Here is a 21,027-nt window from a genome sequence, read left to right on the forward strand (position 1 = left end):
GAGGGGATCAGTTGGGAAGTGTAGAATGGATGTTTCTTTTTCTCTATGGGGGGAACTTTGTATTTGACTGTTGTTTGTATCTGTCTTTCAGAGGCCTGATCCCCGTGGGCCTGGACAGAAAGATGCCTCTATAGTGTGTTCAGCAGTGATTGGTCCAGGATTTACTTGTGTGTGTGTGTGTGTGTGTGTGTGTGTGTGTGTAAACATCACTGGAGCAAATGAGAGGACTGTGTAGCTAGCTAGTTTAACTGTAAACACCTTTGGCTGAATACTCTGAGCATTAGTCCTTTAAGTTAGCTGACACAACAAAAATTAGCTAGCAAGCTGACGCTAATAAAGACTTTACTGTTTTGTTTTATCTGACATTTTAAAAAGGGACACATTCAACTACACACATCTAAAAAAATGTCACCTAAAACACAAGTCCAGGATGTTTTCACATGCTTGGAATGACATGAGAATGAATTAAACCAAAAGAGTTTCATGTGACATAGCAGAGAGGTTTAAATCAGAATTTGTGGAAGAGAATGACACCTAGAATGACAGGGCAAGGTTTTTGTCCCTCATCGTCATCATTGCCCTGGTTACAGAGAGACTAATTGTTCCCATTGTGGACTGACCGACCTGAAGCAACATTCAGCCACGTCAGCCAGAGGACACAGAGTGGAATCGCTCAATTCATGATACCCCAAACTTCGCGAGAGTTGTATAGGTAAGTTGTTGTTGGCTAATGTGTGTACTGTTTTTATACAGTGGTACAGTGTTTAGAGTCATCATGTGATAGTTAGCCGTTATTCCAGATACAAGTTGACAGTTCTCTGATGTAAACAAAAGACACTCCCCTCTCTGTGTGCATGAGTGTATGTGTCAGAGAGACATCTAATCAATAACCCACTTGGTGAAAATGAATCTTCCACAGGCTAGGCTACCACATCCTTCCTGAAAGATGTTAAACTGAAGGTTAAAATTAGATTCACTGTATAAAGCCTACATAAGAGAAGATATCGTGCTGTAAGATGATACTAACCAATTGGGCACTGGTGGACATTAATTTGCCAAAGGCTAGGCTACCCCATCCTTTATGACAACAAACTATAATATGCTGCAAGAGAATTCTTTTTTTACGATACTGTCTAGCTAGCCGGAACAAAAAGGGTGTGATAAAATAGCCTATGATAAATAAATCATTTAACCAAAAAAAAAAGGACAACAATTTTTCCTCTTTGTTTGTATTAATGAGTTAAATCGATTTAATGATTCATCCCTTTCAGGTATGTGCTCCAGAGATGACTCAGGTTAACCACAACATGAAGCACAACCTGAGCCAGAACAGTAATGACTATGCACAGCTGCTCACCCAGAAAAGGATGCAGGACTGCCAAAGGTTGCCAAAAAAATCCATGGTGAAGGATGTGCTAACACCAAAGGCTGTGGAAAATGTAGTCCGGGTGTTGTAGACAGATGAAACACCTCTACCTTTCTCCTGACAGACGGATGTTTTTGTGAGTTCAGAGACGTCCTGCAGCATGCACAAGCTACAAGGTAGATCTGTCATCATTTTACAACACAGGGTTCTGTAACGAGATTAAGTTTTACCAGATGGCTTTCTCTCAATTCCTGCAAAGCTGGTTGGCAGTTAAGTCCTGCATCATCACCAGCCTTGGAAATGCGTGTCCCAAACAAATGTCTATCGCCCCTCTCTCTCCATGACAACGTACCTTCAGTGACCTAGAGAAAATTTGGGAGAAGCTACATCTCTTGGCCAGAGTGAACATTGATGTGGAGAAGTCAGAAATTAGAATCAGAAATAATTTATTGATCGCCAAGGGAAAATATAAGAACAACATTTATTTTTTACAAATAAATGTATTGTTCAGTCATCCAACGTAGTAGTCTCTGTGGTCATTTGCTACTTCTGAGTTTGTCAATGACTTTTTGCCTCTTCCTAATGTACCAAATAGTTTGCTTTGAGAGACCAAACATTTTTATGAGGGGTGGAAATAACAAATATTAATTGATAAAAGAGGAGGTGATGAAAACAGATGTGATTTGATTAATTTTAAGTCAATTTCATTAAAACAGTAGTGACAGAATGAAAACATAACCATTTTTATTTATCAATCATCATTCACAACCAATAATTGGCATTCATCATTTAAAGCAGGTAGCCTCAAGGGTTAAAGTAACAAAAAGTAAATAATAAAATGGAGGTGATGAAAATGCATGTCAACTGAAATACAGAGTGGTTGAATTTAAGGTGAATTGCAATCTAAAGTAATAAATTGTCACCCTGCTGTTATTCATCGTTCACCGCATGTAATTTTTGTTACTTCCTGCTGAAACTGTCAATCACAAGCCACGCCCCCAGACAAACTGATCGAGATTTTTGGCTCCCAACTCGTCATCCTCTGAGCACGTCGCTGGAGCTGGAGCGAGCCCAGCTGACCGGAGGAATATTATGCCGTGCTCTGATGTTAATTGTACAACAGAGTGCCCAAGAAGCCACTGCTCCAGCTGTTTCGGTGAGTGAAATTGTAGTATTTAATTTATGTGTTAGCAATAATTGGCAGGTATTGTTGTCGGCATAAATAGCATGTTAGCTTAGCTCGTTAAGCTAACTAAGCTAACTGAACGGGAGGGTATGCTGACCAGTTTTTAAAGAGTCATGCACATAAGTCAAAACCTATTAGAGAAGTTAATTTAAGGGTGACAATACTTTGGAGCAAAAGGCTCAAAAGAGGTCACGTGTGAAGTTGGAAAGTGATGCTCTACCTTGTTGTGGACAATGTAACGTTAATGTTAGATTTATTACTGTAATGAGTGACTGTGTTCAGGGAGAGAGAAGACATGTCGATAGCATTACACAGTACGTGGCTGCAGCTGGACTGAACGGTGGAGGTATTTTTGGGGAGCTGCGCTCGGTGCACTAGTTGCACAACACCAGTGGTGGACTGTTGTTCAGAGGTCTGCCTGTCCGCCAAGCATCGCCTGCACCTCCGAGTACTGTTTAAAAACGATATCATTTTCTTGGCGGGGTTCATCAGTGGTGATAAATGATTAGAAGTATATATTTTAGCCAATTTAGCCAATAAATTCATCAATATTTTTGTACACTTATAGAAGTTGTGATAACTGCATTTCATCAGTGTGCACAGCAAAGTGTCTGAAAAGGACCTTAAGAGCTGGATGCATAATTCTCGGCCGGCAGAACAGATGTTGTAGGCTACCTGCCAAAATTTGCATCAACCTTTTTCTCAGCATATATGAGCGTTATCTTCACCGAGGTGCATGCAATTCTAGGCAGGCATGCATAAATCAGCACATCAGTAGCTGGGCTGTAATTAGGGCGATGATGATGCAAAACAAATTAGGTGTGTGACAGCCGCTTCGAAGTTTGTCTAGGCTTTACAGTTGCATGTACTTTTAAAATTTGACGGCCCCTGCTTAGATTGAAGCACTTGTTTTTTTATTGTGTAGTAGGCTAAAACATGATTACTTTTGTGCCAACCCAATGGTGGATTAAATTCTCGATTGAAAAGATAAGTCAAGTAGTACCAGTTAAACAATAAATAGAATATATAATATAAGAGCTAAATATGCAATATGGAAGTTTAAAAATGAGCATTAAATGATGTTTAAAAGTCATTGGGAGTAGTACTCTTATTAATGGTGCAGTTATTGCTAAAATAAAGAAGCTGTGTTTAAAATAGACATGCATATAATTTTTTTATGATATTTTTTTTATTGACAGTTTCCAGCAGCAAATATATATAATAACAGTGTCTTGCACATTGCTATACTAATTACTGTTACATGCCAGAGATGTCATCATGCTGAGGCAGGCTGAGGCTGTTGGGAAGAAACTGCTTGTGTGTGCTGTGTCACTAACTGTGTACCATTTTTGTCTTTAAGGTGCCAGAGGAGCTGATCCAGATGTGGCGCACCTGCTCCAACATACTGCTTTGCTTTATTTACCACGACACCAGGGCCCTGTTTCAGAAAGTAGCTTAACAAACTCTAAGCTTATCCCTGAGCTTATCCTTATCAATTAATTTTATTCAGTCCAGCTCATTCATCATTTACCAGACTGGAATTTCCCTAATGAATGATAAAGTGCTGGAATTCTTTGACAGCCCATTGCATTCAATTTTATATAGGAAGGCTATATTTACTCAGCCGTAACCAAAGTGGCAATAACTGAAGATGAAAATATGGATTAAACAGATCAGACATAATTTTGCAATTTGTAAATTCTATGTCTGACCCAGTAGGCTATTAATTATTTTCTTTTGCAGTGGAAAATCTGTCTATAGGTACAAACTGACTTATTTTGTATTTAATGAATTGCTGTCAAAACACATTCAAAATCTCATAAAATAGGCTACTTTAATTTGTTTTAGCTGCACCACAGTCATCCTCACTCAGTACTACATCATCTCCAGCATAAATACTTTAAAAATAAACATTTGACCGTTGGTTGTTTATTGATCAGTTACAGCTGATCTATAAATAGACCTACAGATAAGTTTGATTTAAACAGTGATTACTGCAGTTGTAGCCCACAGTAAGTGTTGCAATGGTTAATAACCTGATGGCTGCTTTAATCTCCACAGTGTCAAAAGGACAGTGCAGCCTATAGATTTTAATCTGATGATGAATCGCAATGTCCAAAGATCGCTGTCTGTCCATTTCGGTGACAAGTTGATTATAAAAGCAGTCATGTTGAAGATCATGTTTAGGTAATGAACCAATATTTAACCGGGGAGGGTTTGCTTCACAGCATCAGTTTCTGGAGTTACTGATCTAGAGTTTATCTGATTTCGGTCTCTGAAACAGAAAACCCAGAGTTTCCCTCATCTCTGGCTAACACACTCAGAGTTTTCACTAATTCTGTTTTCCGAAACAGATTTAGGACACTAGGTTCTTATCCACAGGTTAAATCATTATAATTACTGTCACAACACATCATTTCAAGTAATTCAAAATAACTTTTACATTTATATTCTTTTAATTTCGATGTTTTCATGGATGAAAGATGAATTTCAATTTGTTAAACAGTTGCTGGTGTATTGAATAATTTTGTTGTATAAAATTGATCAGACTAAATATACTTATAAAATCACATTCTTAATTTATCATTTTTCTATGTTAAATGGAAATAGAGTGGTGATCTAAACAAATGATCGTTAACTGTAAATTAAAACATTAGCTTGTTTTGCATGTATGTTAGTGGAAAGTAAAGAAAAAGAAAAATCTGATGTACCATATACTGTTTTTTATTTGGAAATTTCTTTGAGACAGATGTGACATTCACTGAGAAGTAACTGTATGTGGAAAACAAAGAATTATCTGCCCACTGAATAGTTTTGAAGTGCCATTGTTTGCGACCTCTTAAAAGATCTTGTGGGTATTTCACCTAATTACCACAGGTGCATACGATCAGCTCTGAGAGCTCACTTTGCAATATTACAATTAATGATACCACTTCAGAATCATAATTACTCTGTGCAGGTCATTCTTGGTTTCAGCTATTACCCATAGGTTAGTTTGACTCTGTGCTGGCTCGCCATATAACGGCTTGAAAAACATTTGGCCTGATGCCAGACTTATTTGCCGACCCCTGCCCTAAACCAATCATTCCCCTGGACATTTCCCATGATATGATATCCCCATCTCATCATACAGTGGCCTATAAGCATGAGGAAATGGGATGTGTTGCGTTAAACAGGGGAAAAGATGAAGAAAAAAAAAAGTGTGCAAAATCCATCACAGACTGCGACTGTGCCAAAGAAAAACTGGCTTCATTATAACATGAAAAAGGGTGTTACATTTCTTGACACATAATTGATTCTCCAAGCTTTCAAAAAGGAGAATGGGTATTTAAAAGCTTTCCTCTCTATCTGAATTATACGCTGAACGATAAAACTCCATAACATAAAATAACCCCAGGACCTACTATGTGATTGCAACAGCAAAACATGGAAATGGAAAGGCTTTTTCAGCTCACAGTTTCTATGTTTTTACACATAACCACCTGTCACAACTTGGTGTGAAATTAAAGTCTTGTCATGCACTTGTCAGCTGCTGAGAGGAGGCACACTTTGCGGCCCACACTCCTGCATTAAAAGCATAAAAGAGTCTCCCATGTAGCCACTTCTGCCTGCTTAATGCCACACTATCAGTTCTTTGGTATTCAACTAAGCTCCTGCGTGCCGATGTGGATGTAACTTAATATCTTCGGGCCAAGAAAACTACACAACCCTTTTCCTTTCTCAATTATTTTACCCCTGATTTACTGTACTTGTACAAAGGGATCCTACAGTAAAAGGCTACAGATGTATTATACATACGGTATATACAATATACCAGAGTGGGTGGTACAACATGAAGGCCCACTCACCCATGAGAGCGCGTGTCACAAAGCATGATAAACTGTGTGCGGGCCTGTGTTGTCAGCTTGGATTAGGGAGAGGGAAAAGCGATTTCTTTGGAATCAAAGTTCAATTATTAAAGTGACGCTGTTACATAATCCTCACCCCTTGTCAAAAGCTAGGCTTTAGGTGTTAATCAAATGCTTCAAACAGATTGCAACGCAAAATAAACAGAGAGCTGTGTTTGTTAACTGTGTAAGACTATAATAGATAAATATTCTTCAAAGAAATCTGTGATCCAGCTCCAAAAACGCCACTGATGCCATTTTACATCAAAGACGACTATCTCTGCTCTGTGCGAGAGGTGTTTTTTATATGTTTTCCAAGGGTTCGCTGTGTTAAAAATATTGCGCTCACATTACAAACAGCCCCTACGTAACCATAAAAAGCTCACTGGTCTCCTTTGCTGTAAGTGGAACCTAATACAGGCATCGGACGTCAGGAAAAGACACTGTGTGAGGTCAATTTTAGTCAAAAATTATACTCCTTCTTGGGAGTCATAACTCAGATGTTACACAGGCATGAAACACACTTCATCATCCAGTGTGACTTACACTTCCCAGGTATATCATTATCTCTAGTGTGTATCAGGAAGAGATGCACAAATCTGCATGGAAATCACAGAAAATTCAGAACTTGAATTCAGAAAAATCATCACATTTTTGAGTGTTCATCAAAGTATGTGTGTATCAAAGTAATTAGCTGTCTGTAGATCCATCCATCCATCCATCCATCCAGGGACATTGCAAAATGGAACAGCAAATAGCTAATCTGGCACAATTTTAATGGCACTAACTTGCAAAAATGTAAACAAATATTGGCTAAGCAAAAGAGAACACTGGTAACTTTTATGGAGTCATGCTCTCCTGGTGATTTTTTCTGTTCCCAAGTAGGCCCTTATGATGGTGTTAGCAAAAACATCTCAGGACGTCGATCCCGATGTGATTAAAATCATCCCATCTCCCCTAGAGAAATAAATCCAGTCCGAATGGGGCTTTAGTTTCTTATAAGGGTCCCATTAAGTCATGTCATTGATACAGCATGCACAATAGCAACTCCAGGGATGTGGCACAGCTGAACAGAATGCAGCCATTAATTATGTAACACTTGTACTTTTCCAGCTATCAAAAGGACTTTTCTTCACAGTTAATACAACCTACATATGTTATTTCTATATTGTACAACTTATTTTAAATTTGAAAATTTAAACCAAATTCTCCTCCAGCTGAACAGAGGAGACACAGACACTAGTGGTGATGTCATCAGTTAGAGCTTACAGTGAATAATGGAACAACTGATGGGACTCATTGACAGCTGTCACAGTAATTACAATCCCTGATTCAGCTGAAGCCCACGTTCACATCAAACTGATTTATTATATCAGCCCACAGAGTTCAGTCACTAATATATCATGAATGGGTGAACTCCCAAAAGTGTCATCTGAACGGCTGAGAGCTGAGAGCGCACAGCAGAGCTTGTTGTTACATTTATAGGCTGTTCTTGAAGCTAACTTGCTCACTGACTTCATTATTATCTAGTGCACTAGTGAGCAAGAGTGCACCCTAGCAAGCTAACATGCTAGCTCACCAACTGAAGGACTTCACTTGACTAGACAATTTACATAAGAGCAGAACATATGAAGCATAGTGTTAGTTCAAACAGAGCATTGAAGTCAGGCTCACATTGGCTGATTGAGATTAGTAACATGCTTCAAGCTGTGTGGCTAGCACCATGATGATCACACATTGCCGTTTAATGCTGCAGCCTGTCCCCCGCTTGCTGTCACAAACTGTCGTGGATTTTGGGTTTTAGCGGCATTATGTTCCTGTTTAGACTCTTCCTAGTGTGTGTGGTAGTGTCTATAATTCTGTGCCCCTGTGTTCTCTTTTAGGTTCTGTTGTTCTCTACTGTATTTTGGAATACTCATCCTTGTGTATTGTCACTAGCCTTACTTCCTGTTTTATTTCGCAATCATTGAAACATTGTTTCCTGGTTGCCTTGATTGCTCATGTGTCTCACCTGTGACTAATTACCCTGCCTGCTTGTGCGTGTGTGTGTTCAACTAAGAATTATGTTCATATATGTGTTTATTAAAGGTCCATAACAATGTTTCCAGTGGTGTTTAAAGACCTTAAAATAATAAACCGCTATGGTCAGTAAAGTGCAGGACTTGCAACTTGAGCGTTGTGTGTTTGATCCCACCTTGAGACTTTTTTTCTCTCTTCAACAAATGTATTCTGCAGCGACTGTTTTTTAGGCTCATTACGGCATGCGCTGCATTGTTTGTGTTTCGGTGTTTGATCCTCATCCATCAACCTAGGGACGCATTTTCATTTCCCCAGTATCTTCATGCTGCCCCCTCCCCTCAAGACTCTCAAGATGATTGTCTATTTTGCCTGTGTGAAAAATGACAAATCAATACAGGCATCAGGCTTGGGTGTGTTCTAATGGAACAAAGCAAAAATGATTGCACCACTAATATGAATATTATTTCTAATTTTTTTCTCTTTTTTCCATTAAAATGACAGATACAGTGGCTATTATGCAATCTACCATCCTTGTTCATTTAACCAATTATTTATCATTCAAAAATATGAAATAGAAGAAAAGATTCATCCAATTTCATATAATATCAGCATAATGTATTGTAATGTATAACAGTGCATCTTAATTAAGTTTTGCATTCTTCTGGTTCCTAATTCGCCCTCCTCTATGAAAGCTGGATTGTGTTTGGATGAAAGATTGCCTGAGATTTATATACAGTTTGGACACATCTTGCAAGGTTTCTGATGAGAGAATCCTTTTGAAAAGAAGCATTATGCCCGAGAGGAGAATTCCTTATCCCAATAAGCCAATATCATACAAAATAAAACAGTGCTGACCATTATTTTATTCTTCAAATGCATAAGAAATGCATAGTCCCATGCTGAAAGACCTGGACATAAAATATATATTAACCACAATCCGATATTATTTTCTTTTCATAACTCTGTAGTGCTTTCTGTGCAAGTAGACTGCTTGATCACAGGCCAACAAGCCAATTGTAACCACCTAAATGACTCATTTGAAAAAAAGAAATCTAAGGTGTGAAAAATAATTATAAGACATTTGCAGCTCTACACTGCACATGACAGAATTAACCCTTGATCTAAGCCCTGAAAACACTCTACACAGTGAATATCACTGTAAAATCCCCATATGCCATAACAGAGACTTCTATACCCAGTTGCTCTCATTACTGCTACTGCTTATTGCAAACACTTTTTTCTCTGCTCTGCGATCACAACTAGATACACCAAGATGAAGACAGCCACAAACATCTACATCTTCAATTTGGCTCTTGCTGACGCCTTGGCCACAAGCACACTGCCCTTCCAGAGCGCCAAATACCTCATGAACACCTGGCCGTTTGGGGAAGTCCTGTGCAAGCTCATTATTGCCATCGACTACTACAACATGTTCACCAGCATCCTTACACTTACCATGATGAGTGTGGACCGCTACATTGCTGTGTGCCACCCAGTTAGGGCTCTGGAGTTTCGGACAGCGGCCAAGGCTAAGATGATCAACGTGCTCATCTGGGTCCTGTCCTCTGCGATTGGGGTACCCATAATGATCATGGCTGTGACCAAAGTGGCAGATAATGGTGAGTTATTAGGTTTTGTTTTCTTCTAGTGTTTTATCTTTCATTATTCATTAAAGTCTACATGTTTAGTAGGAGCATTAACTGTCTTAAACAACTGGGTGAGCCGATTCAACTGAATCTTTGCCAAAGTGCTAGATAACCGAACTCACAGTAGAAAAGACCTTTAACATGCTTTAATCTGCATAATTAGCATTTATTAGACCAAGCTTATGGTCCACGACACCTTCATAGCTCACAAGCAAGAATAGGCTGGTGATTATGAGCCCAGTCTGACCCATGACCCGGAATGATTCATTGTGGTTTCTCAGAGTGAGCAGAAAAGCGACAAACATTTAGACCGCTTGACCCAAAAACCCTCAATTGAAACCAAAAAGATTTCATTTTTATTAGAAGTTCAGGTTTCTTTTTGGGGAAACTGTACTACTTTTCCAACTCATTCTGAGTTACAAAATCTCAGATGTCTCTTTTATGTTAAGTTTTATGGCATGTTAAATGATTATCCTACAATTGTTCAATTCATCAATGTCTTTGGGATCAAGTCACAGAGACTGGTTTCAACTGGAAAAGCAGATTTGATTAAAGGCAGAGTGTATCTGTTTTTGACAGTAGTGCAGATTTCAAAATACTGCAATTAGCCTTTATTACTGTACCTATGGTTGACAGACAGGACCAGGGTAACAGGCATAGTACAATGAGTAACTTTAGCCAGAAATCTTCCATTGAAAGCACTAGCCGTGTGGGGATCAGACTGGGGGGCTAATTCCTTATTCAAAAAAATAATTTCTGCTCCTGAAGGCAAAGTGAACTGCAGCTAACACAGGTTGGCTTGAATTCACATTTTGGGTGAAGCTGCAGTCAAGGGAACGGTTTGGCTCACCAGTACCCCCACTGCTACCGGTGAGCATTGTCTTTTGGTCGGACCCGACAGGCAGCTAGGAAGTGCCCAAGCTGACCACAGTAAATGCACTCACCCAACTGTATCCTGCTCAGAGGGATTAAATTGGTAGGAGATAAATGAATGTGGAATCTCTGGAGGTGGAACCGGCAGGGCAAGCTGGCTGGGCTCAGCTGCAGCAGTAAGTTAATAAGGCGACTTAATGACTTGAATAGTTAATTGAGCGATTTGATTTATCATAGCTTGGTTGTTGTCAGGAAGGGTCAGGAGGAATTGTTCTAGGATTGTTCCTTGGCTGGAGATGGCTCTCTGAATCAAGGTCCGAGTCTGCTGGGTCGATGGTGGCCAGACCATTCTGTTGTGCTGCTTAATCTTTCTGGACCCAAAAGTAGGACTCGGACAAAGACTCTTCAACAGTTCAAATGTATTCAGAGAGAGGAGGTTGAAGGACAGGATAAGAGTTTCACAATGGAAAATACTACACTGGATTACAAACTTGCCAATGCAGAAATTAGTGTGCCCTTTCTTTAGCTAAGCGTAAAGTAACCCCCTGGTCAAATACTGTATATGGACTCAAACACGAGAGGCGTGACAGACTGCAATTCCTTGTGAATGGCACCACTAAACAACATCCTGGCGCTGCCTACTGTAATTCAAGACTCAGAAGTTGTTTAATGGCACAACCTGGAGAAGTCAGAGAGCGCCAGAGAGCCTGGACGTGACAAATCAAAATCGTTTTGGTTCCCTTGGGAAATGGAGCTGTTTTCTGCAGCATCTCAACTATTTAAAAAAATCTGAAAACAAAGTGGGGGAGAACAAGATTGTTTCTGCCCATTCAGTAAGATATAATTTTAATGAACTATCAGATTTGGATCTGGAAAAACATTGATTAAGTACATTGATATAGTGGCAAAGGGAGTAAATTATGTGCTGAACATGCTCACAAGCTTCAGGCTCCTGAGACGAGCTGTTTAAATCTGCTACTTTAAGCATGTATATATATATATAGTATGCAGCATCTGTCTACACCTGCTTGATAACCTTACATTAACAAAATCTTTGTAATTCTACCTGCCATCTTTCCAGGTAAAATCATGTGCATGCTGAAGTTCCCTGACCCTGACTGGTACTGGGACACAGTGACAAAGATCTGCGTCTTCATCTTTGCTTTTGTGGTTCCTGTGATGGTCATCACCATCTGTTATGGCCTGATGATCCTGCGTCTGAGGAGTGTTCGTCTGCTCTCAGGCTCCAAGGAGAAAGACCGCAACATGCGCCGCATCACCCGCATGGTCCTGGTTGTGGTGGCGGCCTTCATCATCTGCTGGACCCCCATCCACATCTTCATCATTGTGAAGACCATGGTGGAGATTGACAGCAGGAACCCCTTTGTGATAGCCAGCTGGCACCTGTGCATCGCCTTAGGGTACACCAACAGCAGCCTCAACCCTGTCCTCTACGCATTTTTGGATGAAAACTTTAAGCGATGCTTCAGGGATTTCTGCCTTCCCTGTCGGACCCGTGTGGAGCAGCACAGTTTGAGAGGCCACAACACCACCAGGGAGCCGGTGTCCGTCTGCGCTCCAACAGAAGCGGGGAAGAAGCCGGCATGACTAGGCATGGACTGGGTCCCCCACAGCTCTCGCTCGAGGAGGATCCAGCAAGATCTACAATCAGAGGTCACCCAGATCTCCACAACAGAATTTTAAGAGATCTTTGCAAGAAAAAGCTATCTCTCAAAGAATTGAGTCATGCCACTTATTTTCTCCAATTTGGCTGACATTCTAGACATTTAAAGGACTAGCTAAAGATAATGGAAAAAAGTTTCACTCTGATCTTACTTTTCTATTAAAGTTCTGATAACAAAGTGAAATCTGACACCTTGCAAAGGTAGTGACAGCAAATGGGATGAAACTTTTTGATCATGCAAAAAGGACAAAGAAACACCTGCAGGTGTCTGTTATCAAGGAAAGAATGCAGACACCATCCATTCAGAGTGTATTGTAATAAAACAGACTGACACTGTCAGGGTTAAAAAAGTGTGCAACAAAAGTGTGTGAAACACTGGTCTCTTCAATTCAGTTTGTTCTAAGCAACACCTTCCTGTACATTCAAGGTAACAAATGACATTTTTGTGATGAAGGAGCATTTTGAGGGAGAAAAACAACATAAGTGAGAAGTCTTTTTTACTGTATATTTAACATCAACACAACACAAATGAGACTTACAGAGCAGAACCACATGACGAATGAATTACGCCATAGTTTGTTGCGCAGCAAGATCAGCCACTCTACATCGAGAAGAAGGGAAGCAAAAAGAGACATTTGTTCTTTGTTTTTTCCCTTTAGCCTCTGCCATCAACCGCATTAGAAGAGAAGTGTCTGTCTCAATGTTCCATGGATTTGAAAGTATCTGTCATAAAGAACATGTAATCATAATGAAGCCTAATTTTTTTGTGCTCAGATGGAAAAAAATCCATGATAGCATCTTCACTGCAAAAACTAAAATCTAAGTAAGATTAAATATCTTAATTAAAGGCAAAATGTACTTGTTTTTTGTCTGACAAGATATTTCTTCTTACCAGGCAGCTTTTATGTAAGAGAATTTCACACGTTTCAAGTTTTTTTGCCTTAAGTAGAGAGTTAAATATTCTTGTTCTGTTCGCAGATAATTTTGCTTATTTTAATTAATATTCTCCCCATTTTAAGGCTTTTTCCCTTGTTTTTGAGAGCTCACTTTTTGCAGTGTTGGATATCTAAGGACGTCTTTTCTGCTCACTTATTTGACTTTCATGGGTGGTGTCAACCCTGTAGAGAGCCTGTGAGCAGAATCACTAAAGAATGATGAACCTGCCATTGAAGAATGCTGTTGGCAGCCACAACTCTTCAGTCATCTTATTGGTTCATTGATTAAAACAAATGTAAAGTGGAGGAACACACCGAAACTCCGAGAGCAGCTTCATCACAGTGTAGATAAGATGCCTGTCCTGATGTCAACAAACAAACCGGTTCAAGGAAATTGATCTGCATTTTAAATGACATCATGTATCTATTGGGGGAAAAATCTTATGAATAGCATTAACCAGAATGGTAATTCTTTCTGGGTCATTTATTTACTCCAACAGATCTTGACACCAATCAGATTGGAGACATCCATAAATAGATGCTGTGATGTTAATGACTCCACTGTGCATACCAGATGAGGTATGTCAGAGGTAATAATATTGAATTTGGAAATATGTGGAAATGTTTTGAAGGCTAAACACTGTGTTGACATGCAAACATGCCAGAATATGTTATAGTTTTGATCAATGTTGAAATGTGACGAATGTGGTAAATGTGGGACACATAAAACTCCAAACTGAATATAAATCCACAAAGATGAGGGTGTAAGGATAGAGGTTGTCGTCTGATGTACATATTGTATATTGAGGCATATTTGTGACATTGGGCTGTATAAATGAAATTGACTTGAAAAATGAAAGGAAAAAAGTCAATACATATGAATCTGTAGATAATATAAAGCTTTTGCATTTGAACAAATTTGGCTTCAGCCATTGTCAAAGTGACTTCAAGGTGTGCCTGTGATTCTGTATGCTTTCTTAACACTTTTTGGATCTTAATATTTCACCACCATGCTTTTGACTCATGAGGCTCAAATGAATGAAAAAAAGAAAATAAGGTAAGGGTAGAACAATCAAAAGCTACTCTGTTTACAGGGTTGACTGTAGAGTTATCTACAGAGACAATAAACATTGACTATTCTGTGCGCAGTAGGAGACATTTTTGCAGTGTGATACATTACTACGTATTTTCTTACAATGACTGGTGATTTAAAGTGTACTGTGTATAACCACTCTCTGGTTGGTTTTCATCAAGTGCTGCATCTGTTGGGTGTGCAGGATATCTCTCAGCAACCATTATTTTTGCAAATTCAACTTACATATGGGCAGAATCAAAGTAATATACAGAGTTAATTTTCAAAAACAGAATGAAAAGGGTGTGCAAGTTATTATGTTTTGACAAATGAACAAAAGCTAAATGATAAAACAATGTAATGAACAGTGTGCATTCAGGGTATTAGAAAAGTAAAAGTGCGTTGGTGTGTGTGTGCTTAATTTTCATTTTATTATCACGGGGGACTGCAAATTAGTTTCTGCAAAAGTGTTTACTTGTGTAATTTTTCATCACACTGTTTAAGGAGAATTTGCTCAATTGATACGTTGTCATTCTTTTAAATTCATATTGTTGGATACACTTAGTTACACAAAACATGTTGTGACTAATGCTGGTCTCCCGATGTTTCCCTAATGGCAACAGAGATTTTAAACTAGACTAAACTAACAGTCTAGTCCACAGGGTAGTATTAGAATGAAACCCTGCTTCATTAAATGTGGAAGAACAAACAATAACCGAACAAACAGTTACTGCCAAGCTGTAACATTTCCCACATCATCCCCTAAAACACAGGTTCTCCCTGGCAGCTCTTCATCTGGCAGCTCTTCATCACAATATTACGGAATGAAACAAAATGACAAAACTGTATGAAAACCAATTACTCAAATGTTTATTGTAATGAGCTTTACTTAGTGTAGTCGTATTGCAAAATTGCCTCTGTCATAGAATCCTTTGTCAGATCTTTTCTGTTCTCAGGGCATCACTGGTCCTTTAAATTAAACTGAAAGTAGCTGACCAAACAATCTTCATATCTCAAACCACGTCAATGAGAAACTTCTACTGAACTAAAGACAGTCAGAAGCAGCACCAAGAGAAAGTGTCTGCCAAGCCACTAGGGTTGTCCCCGACTAAGGATTTACAAAGTCGAATCAAAATTGTCTGGTCCTGCCTATAGTCTACTGATAGTCCAATCATGTGTGTTTCTGTGCGCGGCGATTGCGAGCGGGGAGGGGGGGGGGGGGTTCCTCACTGTAACTCTACTTTAATCTTGTAGTCTCTATTCATTCAACTTACAATGTAAATTTCCAGCTAAACTGAGGCTTTTCTCTATCTCTCTCTCGCTCTCTCTCTCACCTGCCATTCACCAGTCTTGTGTGAGTTTTGCGTGCATGCCATACTGCCAACAACTACATGCATGTCGCGGTTCCTCGCAGGTCTATTTAAAGCAGCCGGCTATTTAAAAATGATAAAATATTCTTTGTGTGGTTCATCAACGGTGATAAATTATCCGAAAGTCCTGCAAGGCGCGGACAATTCGGCACAACACCAGTGAAGCTGGGGCTCCTCTCTTCAGCAAGTGTTCCTCTTCCGCCGCCACCACACACACACACTGTACGCCTACACATGCACACTGACGACCCAGGGTTAGGGTTACAGTTTTGGATTTTTTTATGCACTTTTAAAAACATTTATTGAAATCTTTTTTGTTTTTACATGTTTATTTACAGCATTAAACATTGAAATGTATATTGTAATAAGCTGCATATTAACTTCTTGGGAGAAAACTGGTAGTTCTATGTAAAATCAGACATTGAGCACATCCATATCACCAAAATGGCATGATCCTTGTTTCACTGCGAAGCTTCGACTGTGAGATTGACAGTCAAATCAGGCTCCGCCAGCACTACAAGCCACAAAAGGTTTATATGTTATAACATATCTGCAAAAATTATGAGTTTAGGCGCTCAACCTGAAGCACGAGACATGACCCATTAATAAACAACAAGGTAGGACATAAATGTAATATTTTTGGCGTGGTGATGGGAATGTTCCTGATGTGTACTGATGGGGCTTTGAACTACTGATTTGTTATTCGCGAATGAGTTGGCTCTATGAATGATGGGAGCCAGCTTAAATTCAAATCAGCATTCATTTGTAATTTCCACTGTAAAACCAGTAACACACACTGTATGATGAAGCTTGGGACTACAGTATGTTTTTGACTATGTTAAGCTCTCTAGCAGCTACCTTTCTAAAACTTCTTGACGATCCAATGACGATCCAAACATGAGCTTTCCACCGCTTTGTTTTTACTAATATATTTAAACATAGCTTAACCACACATTTAAAATGGGAAAACATCACAAAAGAAATTAATTCCAATTGGAATTGCCGCAATTAATGGATTCACTCACATGGGCAAAGGAGATCTGTGCAATTTTTTGCCGTTACATTTAAATATTGTGAAGTTTGACCTGCAAATTGCTGCCGTTGACCAATAGCAAGTTTTGATGGCACTGACCTTTGAGGGTCGAAGGCCTGACTACAAAATGTAGGAAGCTATTTTTGCTTATTAGCAGTTTTAACGTCCCATGTCTGAGTAAATAAAATCAATGAAAGATATGGTTTGACAAGTAGTAGTAGTACACAGGGGTTGATGGTACAAATACATCTTTTAAACTCATTGTCCTGTTAGTGACTGAGCTAAGCTAATGAGCTAATGACTTTGCTAACTGACTGTCAGTAAGCTTGCTAGCTGAGAGAGCTTTATTTTCCCTCTTCAATAACTTTTTATTGGACAAAATGGTGTACAGTGGTGAACAACATGCCAGAGGAAGTAAATTAAAGTAGCAAGAAAATAGAGAGAAGCTCTGGGAGCTATTGTGGGCTTGCATGTTAGTGGATAGCACGACAGCTACAGCAATTTTCCCACTAGGCCTGTTAGTATAGTCACTGCGTCACCAAGACTCTAGAACCAAATATTTTGCAAAGAGAGACAAATAATTTACACCGAAATGTGTCTTGTAAATGACTGAAACTTAAGGACCAAGTTGTATTTCAAGGTCTAAAGGTTGTTTTACAGGTTTTGCTTTTAATGAAAAGTAAACAAAAAAAAACTTCAGTTAATGTCAATGATCAGCCATCAATGTGATTTCTGGTAGTATTTCACTGATGGCACTATAATTCAGTCCTGGTTTGTCGTGTCTATTCATTAACTGTGGCTTATTTGGTTTTAAATACACCGTCTGAAACAGTGTACAAGTTATCTGGGATATAAGGAGATGGGAGGGAAGGGTGTGGGTGCCTGGTAATTGAGGTGAGGTTGCAGAGCTCAGGCTGTTGCTCAGACAAGTGCAGGAGGACCCACAACTGATGAACAAAGTTTGTATTGATTGTGAATCGATGTTACTGAAGAGTTCGTATTACTGACTGCTCCTGTGATCCTTCATTCAGCTCTGATGTGCTTTTTGTATCTTTGTAATTTACCTTGCATTATTTTCTATTCGATATAAAACTGCTTAACACTGTAAATGGAATACTGAAAAGCCTGTGTGAATATAAATAACTGTATAGTAATTTGTGTAAGATGTTCATTTGTTGTATAGCCCCCGACTGCAGTACAGTGTGTAAGGCAATTGTGCTGATCATATTTAACACTAAACGAGTTCTTTTGCAGTGATAACATTTTACTTTTTAGCTTCTTCTGGTGCACTGTTGGATAAAAATATTTCTAATGCAGCAGCTGTGTTTCCTAACTCAAATTGTTGGCAACAATAAAGAAAAGAAAATGAAGCTGAGAGAAAATTGCATGAGCTCTGTTTCTCTGTTTTGGTTTCCTGGAAACTACAGGAAATTGGATAGCATAATATTTTCTTGAAAATTGTTGGGCTCATAATGGAATAATCCATCTTGCATGACCATGATTCAATTTGAAAAGTGGAGAGTGCTTCAAAATAGTCTGTCATGACATTGCGCTCAGATGAACACACAAGAGATGGCCCAAGGCTTCTCTGAGTCCCAGAGTGTGCTTTCCACGACTATCAGAAAATTAAACATCCAACTCTGCATGTCCTCTGCAAATTCAGACCAGCATCTTGCAGTCACCATGGAGACCGACAGCGCCAAATCCACAGAGTGCTCCAGTGAAAGAACGGGTGAGTTTCAACGTAATTATGGAGGTTTCCTTCACCAGCAGCCACTTATCAATTATCCTGATTGCTTTATCCACAACAACAGAGAAGCCTCCCTGCAGATTAATCAAGGGTTGGCTACTTTAACAAGCAAGGGGAAGGTTCATATCCCTGATGTGATATTCACCAGTAGTTCAATATATGTATTTTAATATGCAGGATACTGTGGTGCTGCTGCTGTCATAATAACTCCCAAGATGCAGATGAACAACAATGTCTCCTAGAAATTACATGCTCCTAATTTGCAACAGCAAATATGTTTTGAGAGAAATTTAATTCCGCCTGAATTACCTTTTTTTTTTTAACAACATAACTAGGAAACTTTTTTAATGAATTAATCTGCCAAGTCAGAATGTGCAAAAGCGTATGACACATTGTTTTGTTTCTATTTAATTCGTTGATTGATTGTAGCATGTGTGGCACCACCCCCCAATTTTAGTTAAAAAGTTCAGTTAAAGCTTAAGGTCTGAAAACATAATGTAACTACTTTGTCACTTACATGAGTTATACTGTTCTGTTATAGAGATGTGATAATTCCATGCCTGCTAAGCATAGACAGCAGAGGGCGCTCTATGCATTATACTAAGGTATCAGTAGCTAACGCCAATAAAGTAGAATGTGACGTCAGTATGTGATGAGTAGAGTGTTATTTATACTTCTGCGTCGAATCGACCTCGTAGGTGATGGCGTAGGCTATGGGGCTACACAGAGGCTACGCCGTCGCCTGACGTGCACCCCCTCAAAAATGTAACTACACGTCGAGTCGACGCGGACCGTAAGCTCTGTGATTGGTCCCCTGGGTAGCCTCGCATTGCCTCTGAGCCGACCGGAAGTAACCTGCGCTTTGAAGTAACATTTACTAGCGGCCAAAACGGCGGCTGTAACACAGTGAATCACATGGTGAATCAATATATTTGACCGTCGCAACCCAAGCGAAATGACTCGTTTCGCTATCAGAATGTGATCCATTTGCCCGGTAACATTTGAAAAGGCTACACCAGCCGCACGTATACAATTTTACCTCCATTTACGTTAGCGAAGCGCTAAACCGGAAGTTAGCCTGCTGTAGCACTACTGCCAACCAGCGTTTGGGGGTGTAATTGCAGAATGACGGACACATGACAAGTATAAATGCATGGCTATGTGCGTAGCCTACGGTTTAGGTACGCACGTAGACCCTACGCAGGAGTATAAATGGGCCTTAAGTCCAAGAATGCACACTACAGAGAGCGGTCCTGATTAAAACTGTATTTTCATATTTCCAACAGGTAAGCAAACTGTAAACAGAACCCTGGTAAAAGACATTAGTAGTACATGTGAGTAAAGCCTTAACTCGCAACTTTAACACGCAGACATTGAATTTGACCGCAGAATGAGTGCTGCTGGGCTCCGGTGATTTAAATGGCGGCTGCCGATCAAAACAATAGCTGGTTAAGCAAAAGATTGTCCGGTACTTTGTGTGTGAGGTAAGCTATGCTGAGTCAATGTGCATTTTAGAGACGTAAGTTTGTAATACTTTGTGAGAAGTAACAAGAGCTGTGTTGAGAGTTACCACAACGTAGGGTAGTTAAGTGCCTTATGCAGGCCCGAGAGCTAATAGTTACATGTGTTGGTAAGCTAATACTAATCATGGCTAGCATGCTAATGTTACAGCCTAGAGCCCACGTTATTTTGGCGCTGTCTCCCACTCTGGCGCTGAGTTAAAAAGATGTTTATGGTGACAGTTGCAAGAGTTCACACAATGCTTTCTGTTATCAATGTTGATTTTATTTATTTATTTATTTGTATGTTTAAAAGGTCAGTTGCAGTGACTGGAGCTTGTGGTATTCAGTGCTGTCATATAAGGTAATGTTAGTTGATGTATGTGTAATTCATTGGGGTGTAAAAGACGTAGTTAAAAGGATGAAAGAATTTCATGCTGGGTACATGCTAGGACAATGTTACATACTGACAAATGTTCGTGTGTTGAATGTGTATACTGAGGTTGCCTTTTTGTTTGCCTGTCTAAAACCTGAGAGGTATGCTAGCGCTTAAATTATTTATTTGTAGTTTTTGTTAAGGTAGGGAATTGTAGTTGAGCACTTAACTGTGATATTCCGGAGAAGACACACGTGAAAGAACAGCCAAATGATACAGGAATTCATGTGCAGGTGTTTTTCTGTGTTATCTATGTCATTTAAATGTTTAC

The 21,027-nt window shown here is 39.4% G+C and overlaps 1 protein-coding gene across 1 annotated transcript in view; it reads left to right on the top strand.

Annotated features, from left to right (window-relative positions):
- oprd1a (opioid receptor, delta 1a) overlaps positions 1–12,585 on the top strand; it is a 19,327-nt gene extending 6,742 nt beyond the window's left edge. The window contains exons 2-3 of the mRNA XM_046058707.1: positions 9,722–10,077; positions 12,059–12,585. Of these exons, the coding sequence (XP_045914663.1) occupies positions 9,722–10,077; positions 12,059–12,585 (883 nt within the window). The remainder of the gene's footprint in view (positions 1–9,721; positions 10,078–12,058) is intronic.
- The last annotated feature ends 8,442 nt before the right edge of the window (positions 12,586–21,027 follow it).

Source organism: Micropterus dolomieu, linkage group LG09, assembly GCF_021292245.1.
Source record: "Micropterus dolomieu isolate WLL.071019.BEF.003 ecotype Adirondacks linkage group LG09, ASM2129224v1, whole genome shotgun sequence".
In the NCBI taxonomy this organism is placed as follows: Eukaryota; Metazoa; Chordata; class Actinopteri; order Centrarchiformes; family Centrarchidae; genus Micropterus; species Micropterus dolomieu.